Here is a 17,393-nt window from a genome sequence, read left to right as displayed (position 1 = left end):
TACAAATACCAACTCCTTGTGCAACAGAGTGTCCTAACATCTAGCCTGTGTGCTGACAAGTGCCAACTCTTGTGCAACAGAGCGTCCTAACAGCTTGCCTGTGTGCCAACAAACACCAATTGTTTGTGCAACAGTGCGTCCTATAACATCTCGCCTATGTGCGGAACAAATGCCAATTCTTTGTGCAACAGTGCGTCCTATAACATCTCGCCTGTGTGCCGAAAATCTGCCAACTCCTTGTGCAAAAGTGTGTCCTAAACATCTCGCCTGTGTGCTCAGCAAGTGTCTATCCATTGTGCAACAGAGTGTAACGACATCATACCCTGCGTAATCATCAAGTGCCCTCTTAGTGCACAATTGGGCGTCAGGACACCCCACTGAAGTGTATTACCGGCTCCACCCCTTGGTGCAACTCTGCGTCAAATTACCTTAATTTGTGTACTTTTACAAGTGCCTACTCCCGGCACCATTGTGCATCAAAGACCTCTCTAGTGTACAAGTTGCAATCTATTCATTGGTACAGTATACTTCTTACAGAAGTAGTCCTCTAGGGCCACTGTAGTAATTTCTCTATTCCTGTGGGTATCAGACACCTGACCAAAGGACCGCGACCTGCCAGTTGGGTGTGGCTAAACCCATATCTCACTTGGAGGGGTCACTGGTGAACACCTCCGGGCTGATTAGACTCCGCACCTTTGGTCAGGTCTCGTCAACGTCTGGTACTTGTGGATGAGGAGATCTTACATACAGGTCCCATGCCTCAGATTCCTTCCTCAGCCCGGGACCTCAGCTTTCAAGCTTTCATCCCTTCAGCAGGGGATTCCACACAGCCAGTCGTGACACATGGTAACTATTCAAGGCACAATGTCGTTATCGTGCAATCGCTTGCAAATCGCGCATGCACCGTGCATGCATCGGGGATGTTTAGGACGGAAGCGACCTGTGGTGCGCGTGCCCGCTGGTCGCTTCCGACATCGCCGTACATGCAGGTCAACCTGACGATCTCGTCAGGTTCTGCATGTGCGGGGATGAGGGATGTGCCGGGATTGAACGAGTGAACGTTCAGTCTAGGCACATCACTAGCTATACAAACGACAGCATGATTGCAATGTCGCAATCGTGCTGTCGTTTGTATATGGCTAAATGGATACCCCCCATTAGTGTTCCACTTTTCAGCGCCATTGGTTATAGATTTCTGTTTTGTTTTTCTGTCTAATGAGGCAAATTCATTCCGCTTTTCGCCAGGTGGCACTTTTTGCGGCTAACTGAATTGAAATTCGACCATTAGACAGCAAATCATTAAGATCAATATTATTCAGGAGTAAAATATACCTTCTAAACAAATCTACTCCCTATAGCACCCGGGGCTGTCAGGTAACTCCCAGTTATTGTACCTCTGAGTTTTGAAGGACTGAATTAAGTTTGTACTCCCTGCACTAAAAAGGCATTGCAGTCATTCCAATAGATTGGAGAGCTCACTTGTGAGGATGAGAGCGATCCTGTGAGTGAACGTGAATTCAGGTAATGGGGCAGGATTCTCAGGCAGACATACCCATGGAAAGCTATAAAAGCAATTAGGCCCCATAATAATAATAAAAATAATAATAATAATAATAATAATAATAAATAATAATATCATCATCAACATCAGTAAAATGGTTCTAATTCTCATACTACCACTGATATCAATGTATTCTAGTCAAGACGACTTCAAAAACTAAAGAAGATATACAATAGTAAAAATAAGAATGCATGCGCTATAGACTCCACCTAACTCCTGGTAAAATGCATAAAATCTGGCCCAATCAGGAGAGGCTTTGCTGGAGAGATTGTGGACAACAGGGAGATATTGTAGATATTTTCTGGCATTGCCCCTCTTCTCCCCTTTTGGATGGAGGTTGAATATCTTATATCTCAGGTTTTCCCTACTTCCCTGACATTATGCCCTTTCATAGCCCTTCTATTACCTGTGGTCCCGACACAACAGAAGTACGTTTTAGGACATATCCTTATAATTGCCATGGCTTCCATAGTTCAGCCTTGGGAGAATACGTGTACCCCCACCCATATCTATTGCCGTGGACAAACATTACATTGATCGGATTCTTCATCCGCCTCTTCCCTATTTATTAAATGGTTCAGTTAGACAAATTTTATGCTGAACGTTATGCAGAGTTTATTTCTTCTCTACCCCTCTGTCTACTTGAGTACCACAGCCCTAATGTAATGATATTCAACCTTTTCTATTTCACTTTTGTATGACGTGCTTTTTATCATCCTACGTGGGTTATAATGAACTTCTGCGATGCCTCCATGTGGGACTTTCCCTCCGGTCCCTTCCTGCGTTCCTTTCCATTCCCCCCTTCTACAATGTTGAAACATATATTATACTTTAGTGTGCTACTCTGATTGTGTTCCATTTTTGTATTTTGTTTGGTTTTAAAATTTTAATAGCCATAAATATTCTAAAAGAAATGGAAGAATTTATATAAGATACTGAACATCAATGCCATTGATTAATTTATTCCTAAGACACAAGTAAGTTGTTATGGTGACAGGTAGAATATGGTGAGCAAAATAAACCTATCTAGCAAAAAAAGTTACAATACACCTGCCGCAATATGACCTATAGTATAAAGAAAATGATTGACCTGAAAAGAAAATGTGCATGAAAGACATAATATTGCTATCTACTTACCGCTAGTAGCACTGCAGTCACTAGACTTCATTCCTGACATTTCAGTCACCCACATGACAACATGCAGATAAAACAAGCTTATCTCTCAATATCACCCTTAAAACATGGACAGGTCTAGCTATCTCCTGTCTCAACTTTGTCCTGACAGATTTAGGGTAATATGTCTGAGGAATCCACATTGAAAATCGTCAGCCAAACAAATTAAGTACAGCAAAACTTACATTCATACTTCAATGGTAATCTACAGTAACATGTATGTGCTTTTCAGTGGAACGGCAATGGAATGTTTTGGTTGGGAAGCAATCGGGAAGCCAACTGCCTATATACCGGCAGCCGGCTTCCCGACTATCTTATCCCGGCATGGGTGAAATGTCGGGCGTCTAGATGTAGACGTCCGCATTTCCCCGACACCGGGAGACCGGCGCCTGGCATCACGATCGTAGTGATGCTGGGCGCCGCGAGCGGACAGCCGCGGGTGGAGGGTTAGGTTTAGGGCTCCCGGGGGGGACTTAGAGTTAGGCACCCCCCCTGGGAGGGTTAGGGTTAAGCTAGGGGGAGGGAGGGTTAGGGTTAGGCACCCCCGGGGGGGACTTAGGTTTAGGTAGCGGGGAAGGGGGTGGTTAGGGTTAGGCACTTAGAGGGGGGATTAGGGTTAGGCACTTGGAGGGGAAGTTAGGGTTAGGCACCCCTAAGGAGGGTTAGGGGGGTTAGGTTAGGTTAGTGGATACTTACCTATCCACGATCGGGATTTCCAGCACTGTCGGGCTTCCGCTGCGTCGCACTCTGCTCCTGCCGGGCTGCCGCTGATGGGAATCGAACCGCCATGCGGCCGGCGGTATTTCATACCCATTCCGTTTTGGTTATACAGGGGTCTATTTACTAAGCAGTGTTAGGAGACAGTTGGGAGCTGATTGGCTGGCACCTTATCACTTTTCACTCTGTCTCCTAACACTGCTTAGTAAATAGACCCCACAGTGTCATTTGTCTAGTCCCTTCAGAACATTCAATTAAACTGCTTGTAAAGAGATACATTTTGGAAAAACAACATTGCATTATCGCTCCATCCTATTTATACTAGGGATGTGCAGGCTCGGATAGGTTCGAGTTTGCACGTGGAGTTCGGATTTTTCCCTCCAAAAAAACGGAACTCAGAACGAGGCAAAACGTCATCTTACATGGACGAACATCATCATTCCAGCGGGATTTCTGGGTGTTAAATCCAGAAGTCCCTCAATCCGAGGCTATCGCAGAGGACAGCTCTTATCGGGAGAGCTGCCCGTGCGATTTTAATCACATTTGTAAATACATACGGGGTTAATTACCCGATAAGAAGCGGGAAGTACCACATAGCAAATGCGATGCTTAGTACATCCCACCCCATATCATGTAGAAAATGGAAAAAAATGGTTTTGTCATCTGAAATGGAATTATGTCATCATATTGCGCAGAAAATAAAATTAACAGGTTCTATGGAAGAGAAACTGGAATAAAAGCGCCATAATGTGCGGGAAATGGAAGGTTCTGTGCCAGTGAAAATGAATTAATAGGAATATATCCTGCAGGAAATGGAATGAATAGGTTATACTTTAGCGGGAACAGAATAACATATACCCTGCATATTCCTTTCCTGCAGGAAGTACTCTATCCTATTTCTAATAATATCCATTATGTTTTAACCACTTCCTGACTTTTATTCCATATAAATAACATAACATTTATTCGATATCGTTCAGTGCAGGCACCCTACCTCATCCCCGAACCTGCACAATCTGATGATATCATCAGGTTGGACTGCAGGTTCGGGCGATGAACAATGTCGACAACGACCATGGGAGCGCGCATCGCTGGTCGTTGACAGCATACACACTGTCAGATATTGTGAACGATTTCATTATCGTTTAATCGCTCATAATATCGGCTAGTGTGTACGCGGCTTAAGTCCTGCACTGCACAGATTCGGTGTCAAGAATTTATCTGAAACTGGCCTCTGAGATTGCAGTTCTGCGATTGGGAAGTCAGACACAGGCACAGACACACCCTCTAGAACTCCCATAACACACCCACAGACCAGCCTCTTTTTGAAACACTTTAGGCCACCTCCCCTACTCCACCCAGGAACAACCTTGGATCGCAATGGAAATAAATGGATTTATTTACCTAACTTAATTATAGGGGCGAGATGCACTAACACAGAGCAAAACTTACCGCCAGTCACTGCATTTGTACTGAACACATATGCACTAACATATGTGATCAGTACAGCAAAGGACAGCTCTTCTGCATTTTCCGTTTAGTGCATCTAGCCCCAGGTTTGGTAAAAAAGATTGAAAGTATATAGTCAATAGGTCGACACCAGATGGTCGACAGGCACTAGTTCGACATGTTCAAATGGTCGACAGGGTCAAATCGTTGGCAGTTAACAGGTCAACATGAACTATGGATGACAGGTTCAAAAAGTCGATACAGAAAAGGTTGACACTATTTTTGTTATTTTAACCCTAATCCTCCCCCTCCCCCTGGTGTCTAACCCAAACCGTCCCCTTCCGCAGCCTAACCCTCCGCCAAGTGCCTAACTCTAACAATACTGAAAAAAATGTGTCGACATTTTGTCCCTTTCGACCTAAATCCATGTCAGCTGTTTAACTGTCGATCATTTGGTGTTAACTTATTGACTGACTATCTAGGCACTGTAGATCTTCCATTCGGATGTATCCCTCATATATAGAACAAACTTAACATTTTCAGATCTAGAAAAATGGATTACAAGGGCGTCTTCTGTCACAGAGGCAATGTTGAAGCCAGCTGTATGGAAAAATCGTATGCAGAGTTATGCTGCCTTTATTTATTTACCACAAAGCATTTCAAAGCACTTCTGACCAGGTGCGATAACAATAGAGATACCTAGAAACTACTAAATTTACAGTTTTGTAGGTTTGTTGCATTGGACAAAAGTTGTATCCAGCTCAATATTTTAAATCTGTTTTCATAATACTGCACAAGGGGCCTGATTCTATATAATTTGTATTTATATAGAAAATGTGCCTCAGACTGCACACCGTGAAAATGTTATAAATATATATACATACATACATACATATATATATATATATATATATTATATATATATATATATATATATATATATATATATATATATATATATATATAATATTGGAGGTGCTACCTGTGGATACAATTAATATATACACAAAAAGAGATACAAGTGCACAACTGCAAATTAACTGATTATATACAAATAAATAAATTTTTGCAGTAAATAGAGGTTTTTGGCATAATCTTGGCCAAGGTTATGGGCCTACCCACCACATCCGGGTAACCTCTGTCGGGTAGGTCCCTAACATACCAAGGTTCAAATCCAGAGCGCAGGACACCCCCAAAACTAGCCCAGCTCCAATTATTTATATGTAAGGCCTGCAAATATTTAGACTGTGTAGTGCAGCTTTGCTTCATTTTTGGGGCGTGGGTCCCCCTTGATTGCTTTGGTTGATCTGCCTCAGGGCACCGCAGTATAACATATTTTTCTTCAACACATTTTAACACTTCACTGTCTCTATTTTATATACACTGGTGGCCAAAATTGTGGACACATTTTGAAATGTTAATGTGTTTCAACTTTGAATGCTTACAAAGACTTTTACTTCATGCAGTGCAATGATGCATATATCAAATGAAAGGAAATGTAATGCTGAATTCAACACAACAAGCAGAGGTCAAATATATGCATTACAAGGGAAGTTATGCTACTTTCAGTCAGACAAAGAAGCACAGATTCGTGAGATTCAAGAAGCGGATTGTAGTATCAGCTACTACCAGCCAATCGGAATCGTCGTTCTGAGGATCAATCAGCTGTCGTTTATGAGCAGGTGCAAGGTCATGTTCAAAGGTGGGAAAGGTCAGTTTGGCTGTTTCATTTTGCAGAATAAAGTTGGTTACTGAAGTGCGATTACGTTGGATGTTTGTGTGTATTGTTTAGTGCTAACGACGGTGTAAAAAATAAATACAATAATATCGTCCAGGCAAAGTGGTAACTGGTCACCCAGGAAGAGATCCAGGATTGTGGCGTTACGGCGTGAAAATGGTCTTTCGTATGCAACAATTGCGAGAGAAGCTGGTGGTAATGTGACAACATCAGGAGTACGAAAGTTTTGTTTACGCTATCAGGTAACACAATCCATACAAAACAAAGAAGGAAAAGGCTGGAAAAAGTACACAACAGCTGTTGATGATAGGAGAATAAAACAAATTTGCGTCAGGGACAGATGGATGTCATCTGCGGCCATTAGCAGTGACCTGAGTGCAACTGGTGTTTTTGTCAGTGCAAGAACGGAACGGAGAAGACTAATGGAGGTTGGCCTAAAAGGTAGGATTCCGCGAAGAAAAGCCATTGCTGATTAAAAAGCAGTGGCAGAAACGAATACAGTGGGCAAAAGAACAAATTGCATGGACAGAAGGTCAGTGGAAACAAGTGATATGGAGTGACGAAACTAAGATATCCATATTTGGTAGTGATGGGATAAAATTTGTGAGACGTCGCATCGGGGAAGAGGTACATCCAGATTGCATTCATGCGACAACAAAATCCTACAAGTGTTATTATCTGGGCATATATGACAGCAGATGCTGTAGGCCGCCTTTATGTCATAGATGGCACACTGAACAGCAGAAAGTACATTGACACCATCCTACAACCAAAACTTCTACCTTCTATCAGGGATCTTTTTCCAGATACTGCCCCATTTTTTTCCAGCAGGATTCAGCTCCCTGTCACACTGCACGGACGTGCAAACAGTGGTTCATGGAGAATGACATACAGGTGCTGGGATGGCCAGAAAACAGCCCAGACCTGAACCCCATAGAACATTTGTGGTTCAGTTTGAAAAAACTAGTACATTTGAGGCGTCCATCCAATAAAAGACAATTAATTGAGGCTATAATGGTCTCATGGCACCACATAATAAAGAAGGAAGAGCTCCAAACATTGATTGGCTCAATGCCACGTCGCTGTGCTGCTGTCTTACAAAATAAAGGATACCCAACGAAATACTGATAGGACAGTAACATCATAAGTACACAGGGATTTTCACCCTAAGTGTTGATTTCACTGCATAACTTAATGCAAATATTTGACCTCTGTTTATGGTGTTGAATTCAGTATTAAATTTCCTTCCATTTTATATATGAATCATTGCACTGCATGAAAGTGTAACAGTTTTTATATAGTTTCCAACCCAGCACAAAGGATTTCAACTGTTACAACATTGCACTTGTATAACCCACAGGGAAAAAAAAGAAGTTTAATAAATCAGGTCCAAAGGAATCGGTATGAAATACCGACAGAGGAGGGGCCGGTTGTCAGTACACTGACAGCGTCATCCCGATGGTTCGAATCCCAACAGAGGAAAGGTAAATAAATGTTCCCCTGTCCTATTTACCCCCTAACCCTCCTTTCCTGCAGCCTAACAATAACCCCTCCTACTCAGCACCCTAACGGTAAATGCCTAAACCTAACCACCCCCCCTTGGTGCCTAACCCTAACCTTCCCCCGATGGTGCCTGAACCTAACCCTAACCTCCCCCTTTAAAAATCATTCGCGGGCCATACAAAATTATCAACGTAAAAATTAGCCTGCTATATCTGGTAAAAAAATTAATTAACTCACCCCTAATGTAGAGAGTAGAGTGACAGACAGCTTGGAGGGGCAGGCCTGATGGTTCCTGGTCATGTGACAGGCAAGGTGGAGGGGCAGCCCTGGGATATCCTCACCAGCACTGATGTAACCAGCCAGGCCCATCTGATGACAGCCCTGTACGTACGCTGCACTGCCTGGAGTGTTACATCAGCGTGGCTGTTACCATGGCAGTGCAGCGGGTGTACAGAGCGGTCATCAGCTCTGTGACACTACTGTGGTATGTATGGTGTGACACTACTGTGGTATGTATGGTGTGACACTACTGTGGTATGTATGGTGTGACACTGCTGTGGTATGTATGGTGTGACACTGCTGTGGTATTTATACAGATGAGAGAAGCAGTGCACACATGGATGGATGCCTCGCAACATGACCCTCTCCAGGAGGGACACAGTGCTCTGGTCCTGGACTTTTCAAACGCTGCCAGACATCACTGGCTGGGACTCACTGGCAGTTGGTGTGACTCCTCTATTTGAATTTTGGACCGTGCTGCAGCCCCACCCCTGGAGCCGCCACCAATCATAAGTTACCAGGGAAGTCCAGGACTAGAGCATTGTGTCCCCCCTGGAGAGGGTCATGTTTGGAGGTATCTGTATATATGTATGAGATGAGCAGCACACATATGTATGTATATAAATGAGAGGGGCAGTGCACACATGTATGTATATAGACGAGAGCAGCAGTGCAGATATGTACAGTATGTATGTGAGAGGAGCAGCATACATATGGAGATACTTATAGTTTGTACGGCCAGCCCTTGCCTCCATTCTTTCTGTTCATGGTGACAGCTCTGAGCCATGTTGCGACACTGCAACTTTGGGAACTCTTCCCCGGCTTCCTAGGGATCGTAGCCCGTCAGGGGGCCCTCAGCCTGCGCGGCTTGGGCCCGCTGCTATGATGACCGGACACTCTCCCCGACATCTAGTCTCCCTTACGCTTCCCCAGACAGAGAGGCAGACAGACGTTCCCCACCGCTGATGTAGTCCATCTATATTAATGTGACAAACAAGACTTTTGAGAGCTAGGAGTTTTGCAACTATGTATTACCATTATCTGTATATATAAAATGAGTGTGTCTATGGATGCATGACACATTTTGAATGTTATGCATCCCATCACTCATCGCAAGCATAACTGCATATATTTACACCGTATGCTTGAAAAAAAATCACAAAGGACAGCTCTCCCTAGTAACTCTGTCCTATGCAATAGAAGGCTTTCCAGGTGTAGGACCCCAAAGTCATTCTGCGCATGTGACAAGTGACGCACACGCACCACCGGAAATGACTGGGAGGGCTCCCTCTCAGGTGGAATTGTAAACAGAAGCCCATAGGCTCCAAGCACCGCATCGCATTCCAGAGCTTGGTGCATACGTCATATGTGGTAAGTGGACAAACCGCCGAAAATTTAATTTTCTGAGGTTTGACTGCAAAATCTGCATTAATGCATCTCGCCCTATAACTGAACAATCTCATGAATAGAGTCCCTATTTAGGGACAGGAGGGGAAAAAATACTTGGTAAATGAGTGGTCCCAAATCTGCCTCAAAGTAATGTTTATAGACCAAATACCAATACGAGGGAAGACAATCGCACAAGCTTAGCTAAAAAAAATAAGGAGTATACAACTGCTAGCACCAACACGTCAAGCTATTCTGTTGATAGCATCAGCAAGGCATCTATCGAGGTCTCTTTGTAAGGTTGAAGGATTTGCAATAAAAAGATCTATATGATGCAACAAAACACATTCCATCGCCATAATACAATGATCACTAATACTTACACTGTCAAGATAGCAGAAACAATATATTATTGGAGATAATCCCAGTGCTGACTACTTAGAACCAAGCCCAAATCCGGTACACATCCCGCAAATAACGATTACACAAAAATTATTGTAAATCTGATTAATTTGCAAGTTTAATATACTGTAGCAGTTCTGCAAGGTGGCACAAGATAGGAACAGGCAAACTTAACTTTTCTCTGAGCTGAGGGCCCGATGATCTGCTGCAAAAATATGCTAATGAATGCAATCGCAAAGCCATTGTACAGCCAGCCTAGAGATGCCCACTACCACTATCTCACATCTGTAATACCTTGCAGTCCTGCGTATACATTGGGAACATTGAGTAACATTGGCCCCTCACGCACAATTACAACATGTCAAACCTTACTCCGAAATTGCTAACCTCATTGCATGCAGTGAGTACTTAAGCTGCGTATGCCGTTGTGGTTAATTTATGCACGCCCTTGCAACGGCATTCAAACGGACAGGCACGCCTGCGTTTCTTCAACCACTCCCCCGTCACCACCCCCAAACACTGACTACCTGTTGCTCACTCTGCGATGGCTTTCCGTGGTCTGCGTGATTGCAGTGCCATCGTAATGCTCCCGCTGTGCACGCGTAGTGCATGTGCATTACGCAACAATCAGGCCGTCTGCTTACGCTATCGCAATAGCGATCCAAGCTGAATCAGGCCCGGAGTCTCAAAACATTTAGTGATTTGATATCACCCATTATACAAAGACATTACAGATCAGAACTGTATTTTATGTTTTTATTATTTATTATTATTTATTGTAATAATAACATTGCTTTCATACAGCAACATAATTCAAAACACTCAAACGAGCCATGTTAATGCATAAACATAGCAAATTAGAAGATACATTTAACCCCAAGGAACAATAAAGTTACCAGTCTCTGAAATGTTGGTGAATCTAGTTTAGAGAAGGAAGTATACATGGTATATACTGCAAGTACTATCACATTTCAACAACTGTGCTTTGAAACGACAAGAAGATTTAAGAGTTTTTTTTATAGCACTGACCTAGTAAAACTGATGTATACTGATTACTGCTCAAACTAAAGATCACTGATCTAAGCAATCAAAGAAGAGTCAATGGGGTTGATTCTGAGTGGGGAGCAAAGCATAAAAAATTGCAAATAACTTTACACCTTGACAAAACCATGTTGCACTGTAGGTCAGGGAGATAAAATGTGCTGGGAGATTTAGATTTGGGAGGAGCGTTTCCAAACGCAAATATAAATTGCAGTGTAAAAACAAAGCTGTCCAGCATTTGTGGGCTACATGGAAAAGCAGCCAGTATTTATCCTGCATGCAAAAATAATAAATGTATTTACACCCCTTGCATTGCAACATGGTTTGTGCATGATACCAAGTTACTTGCTTTTTTTTTTTGCTGTGCTCATTACTCAGATTTTGCCCCAATATCTGCAGAAAGGGAGACATATCTAGCAACGTACAAAGCTCATCCTCCATACTAACACAATGGGACCCTCGGGGCTGATGGAAAAACAACCTGATCTCTAATCTCATGAAACACAATCCATCATACAGGGGTACAGCCAAGTCATTTGTACCTTACAAAAGGTGAACAGTGATTATATAGACAGTGCAAACATAATATACCCATATCAGCAATGTAATGAAATATAATAGTCACACCAACACTGGCCATTAACACATAAGCATATAAGGAATACAATGAGATTGAAAACACCGTCACAATAAATGCATTGTACATCAGTGTTGTGCATACAGTAATATTCAGCAAACTAGCATTAATAGCCAAAACACCTACTGTACACAAGGAGAACATGATCACCTTGGATCAAGTAATAATGAATACAAAAATCATGACTCCAGCATGTAAGTATAAGTTTACAGCAGATAAACATAATAAGAATTCTCATCGTTATACTTCGCCCATATAAAGACTATGCATGATGCGTTCTGGCCACACTGCAGGTATCCACTTTTTACAGTACGCAGTCACTATGTCGGCATTTAACATGTCTGACATTCACATTATAAAAAGAAAAGGTTCAAATTTCAACATCATGAATGTTGATAGCTTAAAAGTGTCGACATCTGAAATGTTGACATTGTCATTATATTGACATAATGAATGTCGACATAAACCAAACCCAGTTATTACAGTGGTGATAGGACAATTTCCCAAACTGCTTCTCATCATTGGGTATTTGAATTTATGTATTACAGATTGGGAAACCCCGATTCACGTTATGCAACTGCTGAGCATCCGGAGATGATGAACCAATGATACCATTTCCTTTGACCAATAGCCCAGAACAAATGGCCACAATACATATTAGGGAACCACTGAGATTGTGGCAGGACTATGACTATGACTATCTCTGGCTCCAGCGAATGTGGCGAAGAACTCGTCATAGTATACTATTGTTGTTTTCTATATGAATTCCTTCAACTACACCCAAAATAAAAGGTTGTGTTTGAGTTAACCTTGAGATGGGACAGGGGGGTGTTCTAATAAAAATTAAAAGCACAGAGATACAGTATTCCAGAAAGAATATCTAATAGCTATCACTTGATGTAACATTGGATGTATTCAAACTTTTTTTCTTTACATAAAATCCACATTTCCGCACTGCACATGCACTAAAGAAATACGTACACATATGTCAGCATACACATTTTCATCCCCTGACACAGCGATTCCCAAACTGTGTGCCGTGGCACCCTGGGGTGCCTTGGGTCACTTGCAGGGGTGCTTGGTGGTCCAGCACCAAATCAAATTATTTATGGCCAATATAATGTAAATATTTGGACAAACATTAAGTGCAAACCTGTCCACCACCACATAACTGAGCCTAAGGATCACAGGTCAGCACAAGTTACTTCACTTTACTACATTTTTTCTGAATTTCTCAATAAGAAACTTTTGGCTTAGGGGTGCCGTGAAAACAATGCTAATAGTCTAGGGCGCCATGATTCAAAAAAAGTTTGGGAACCACTGCCCTAACACTTATATAAAATAAATTCAGCAAGTGCTCCTGAGGGCTGTGCCCTCACACTACAAACATTTCAGTGTTTATAATGGTAACATAGGAGGGAATGTTAGCTTTATATTTATAATACATGGAAATGCACAAATTGTGGATGAAACGTTATGTGGTACGTCAAATGCTACTTAAAATGGAACCTACTGCCAAGGGCGGAACTATCGAAGACAATGGGGGTGACTGTCTCGGGGCACAAGCTCTTATGAGGTACCTCCTCCATTGCTCCAGTGTCCGCAAAGTTCTAACTTTGGTGAAAGGGAAATGCTGGGCTCTTCCGGGCACCTCAGACGTGGCCTGGACCGTGACCTACAGAGCTGCGGTGGCGTGACATCATAAGTCACACAGCCACGTGTCACTGTCCCGTCTGCACAGTGTCACTCTCACTGCATTGACTGAGGCTGCAGCCTTTGCTGGGTGCTGGCGCCTACTTGCTGCTGAGGAACTGGGAGCTCCTCTCTCCTCTGCTACCAAAAGGTCAGGTAAATCTTCTGTGGGGGGCTGTAACTAAAGTGTGATTTTTTTCTCTGTCGGGGTCAATGTGGGTGTGTTTTACTTCCTGTGGGGGCCAATGTGTGTGTTTTTATTCGGTGGGGGCCAATGTGTGTACCTCCGTGCGCTACAAGTTGTGTTGAACATAACATGTGAGCACCGTGCGACTCGGTAGCACTGATCGTCTTTTCAGGCGACTTTTTACCTTCAAATGAATCTTATATCGCAAATTGATGTGAACACACAAGCAGATTCTGCTGATTACACTATATGCAGCATGCCAATGTTCTGTGTGCGACTGTGGGCGTATCTGCATACAAAATATTGCGTTACACTGTCAGCGGCTGTGGATCGTAGCGTTTCACATGCAGATACACCCGCAGTCTCACACAGAACATTGGCATGCTGTATATCAGTTTAATCAGCAAAAGCTGCTTGTGCATGCTATTCACTTTGCAAATAAGATGAATGTGCTACAGAGTCACACCACAGAATGGCGCAGACTAGAAGGTCTGTTTTACACGCAAGGAAGTAAAAGACGTATATGGGCACATCTGTATATGTCAGACCAGCTTCCGGAGAAACACACTCACAATATGCATTAGTAGCAAATCTATTGCCCTCAAAGTGGGGGTGGGTACAACTGTCAAATTTGGAGATGGTCAGGTGGGTACCCCTTGTCCTATTGACATGGAATGACCCTATGTTTTATCTTCCCCGTGGGGGCCAATGTGTGTGGTTTTTTTTTCCTGTTGGGGTCCAATTTTTTTTATAGTTTCCTGTAGTGGACAACTGGCGGGATGACGTTTTTGGAGGTTTGGTCTCTCACTGCATATGCACCAAGCTCCGGAATGCGATATATTACGGAGCTTGGATGCTGTGGGCTACTCCATCTTTACATGGCATTACCCAATACAATCCTATGGGCTTCAATTTGCACTACCCCATGAGAGGGATCCAATCGAATCCCTCCCAGCACCACCCGCGGCGCGTGCACCACTCAATGCATGCGCAGAAGGATTTCTGGGTCCTAAACCCAGAAATCCTTCCTCTTACAGAGGAAGGGAGGTGGTGGCTTTCTGCATTGCCACGGGTGGTACAAGTCTACCGACAGCTCTACGTGGCCACATCTCTAGATATGCCATTTAGGAAAATGTATCTCTGGTGTGTACTGGGGGCTCCTTCAAGGCTACATAATGATATTAGCAATTCAATGATTAGGGGTCTTCTCTTCTACACACAAAACCCTGACCCAGAATCAGGTCATCTACGAATGAATCAGCAAATATTAAGTGACAGCTCTCTCTTACTTGATATTTCCATTTGAATTAATAAGAAAAAAAAAAAAAAAAGGATTCCCCATTTGATTTTCAAAGGTGAAAGTACAAATATGGAGGCAGGTGTGTGTGTGTGTGTGTGTGTGTGTGTGTGTGTGTGTGTGTGTGTGTGTGTGTGTGTGTGTGTGTGTGTGTGTGTGTGTGTGTGTGTGTGTGTGTGTGTGTGTGTTTTCTGTGGAAAGTACTCCATTACATTATTATATTGTTTACAAATATGGTAATCTAGTAATAAAGCTGACCAAACTGATCAGCTGAAATGGAGGAGCGACCGCATTATAGTAGGGCCGTAACTGGTATAGCCCGGGGCCGTAACTAGGGTAGTGCCATGGCCCTTTTTCAGGTGCACTTGAGTCTTACTGTATGTCCCTATTTAAAAAATGGGGGGGGGGAGGCAATGCTCTCTCTGGCACAGGGCACCAAAAAGTCTAGTTAAGGCTCTGGGAGCACTTCCATACACTCCAAGATGTGCGGAGGCAATCTCCATTCCCAGCCAGAAGTTGGCTGAGCGACGGTCAGGTGGATCAGACAGGTTTAATAACAAAACAACTTACATTCAGTGTGTGCTCCTAATGGGACCCAATGGGCTGAGCATCACCCAGGATCTATGGTAGTTGTAATATGTCAAAGATAGCCTCCCAGATGTGGGGTACACACTTTGCTGATGGATCGCCCAGGGTACACACTTATTAAACAGCTGTTCAATATGACTGGCCGTAAAAACCAGTTGTGCCATCAATGTCGCCGATTCCCGCAGCCAGCATATGGGTTGGTCGGTGGCCTGTACACACAGGCAGATGTTCACAATGTATCGTTCAGATATATCGCAATTGCTGTGCTGGAAGATTGATGCAATATAGTCCTGTGAACAATGTGGTTCACAGACATATCATGTGTACACCGGCAGACATCGGGACAATAGTTTGACAGCTGTACGAACGATATATCGTTCAATGTGTACCCAGGATGTGGGTTTTGCAAAAGTGATACAATGCATTAGGCTTATTTGGAATGCACTGATTAACTTCCCAGAAATGCGCATTTGTAGCGGCACAAATAAAAGACAGCATTAAATGCTATTGTAGTTTTAGGTGAAACAAACATTCCTGCAACGTGACTGTATTATGGCACCATTCCAGAATCCAGAAAGGAAATGCACTAAGCCCATTAATAATAGCACAATACCTTTAAAACCATTTTCCAGCCTACTGAACCAGTCCACTATGAAATCATTTAAGGACTTTCCAAAACATCCAAACTTGTGCAAAATAAAAACAGTATTTGCAACAGAATATTAATGATACTACTTTAGTACATTGCGAAACTGGACATGCATGTTCCTTGTACAACAGACTGTAAACTTGAGACTGAAACAACATGCTCTGCATTTACATTATGAATGAGTAGCACAGGGAATGTTGTTGTGTGACGCTGTCATGTAGCAACCAGGAACTCAGAACCCATACAATGGGTTAGAAAGTTTGCACCTTACCTAGATACTTGATATCAAATCCTGGAGGGGGTTTGAGGGATCTCCTGACCCAGCCCTCTCTTAGAGCCCCCAAGTGCTCCTCTTTTCCCTGGATCAGGAGGACATGCTCATCTATCCAGCCAAGGAAGAGTGTTTCCGAGATTGCAGCGGTCACTTTCTTGTTCCAGAAATGCTGCATATTTTCCGCTTTGAAGTCGGCAAAAATCTCGTAGCCCACATGGTGCCGTTGGAGCCTCTCATCGGACAGAAGCAGCCTCTCTGAGGTCCCCCTGTTACTCAGGACCACCGCCAAGGAGCGGGGGGCAATCTGCAAGTCCTGGTCCATGCTGTGCTAGGGGACCGGGTATGTGTATTCGTGCTGGGTGGGGGCGCCACGTGAGTCTTACAGTCCCTGAAGATGTGACCAAGTGCATGCTCTTTGCATAAGTCACCAGAGAGAGGAAATACTCTTTACTAACAAGACCCTGCTCGCCCGGGTGCTAGCCATTCCCACACTGCTTGTCCAATGGTGAGAACAGCGCCTTGTGTTATCTTCCCTGTAGAGTGATTGCACTTGCAGAGATGTCCGTGGTGGAATGTACAGGTGGGTATATTTCTGACCCTCCCTGTAGCTCTGACAGTTTACACCAGAGTCCTTCTCTTTACTGCCCTCTGCTGGATGACCTTCTTGCAGCACCCAGCACTCCACCTGGCCCAGTACCTGACCTGACCATCATGTTGGTCATTTTCCTTTTGGGTAGCCCCGGCCAGCACATTTGCATTATTGTTAGAAAGAAAAAAAATGACACAAGAATAGAGTAAATTGTATAAAAATAAATTATTT

The 17,393-nt window shown here is 43.3% G+C and overlaps 1 protein-coding gene across 1 annotated transcript in view; it reads right to left on the bottom strand.

The window, feature by feature from the left end:
* STOX2 (storkhead box 2) overlaps positions 1-17,162 on the bottom strand; it is a 308,412-nt gene extending 291,250 nt beyond the window's left edge. Inside the window, exon 1 of the mRNA XM_088446974.1 lies at positions 16,571-17,162. Within this exon, the coding sequence (XP_088303100.1) occupies positions 16,571-16,895 (325 nt within the window). The 5' untranslated portion in view covers positions 16,896-17,162. The remainder of the gene's footprint in view (positions 1-16,570) is intronic.
* Positions 17,163-17,393: the final 231 nt, after the last annotated feature.

This window comes from Taudactylus pleione, unplaced genomic scaffold, assembly GCF_031769625.1.
Source record: "Taudactylus pleione unplaced genomic scaffold, aTauple2 ptg000408l, whole genome shotgun sequence".
Taxonomy (NCBI): domain Eukaryota; kingdom Metazoa; phylum Chordata; class Amphibia; order Anura; family Myobatrachidae; genus Taudactylus; species Taudactylus pleione.
The sequence above is the reverse complement of the archived record's forward strand: the minus strand, read 5'-3'. Positions and strand labels throughout refer to the sequence as shown.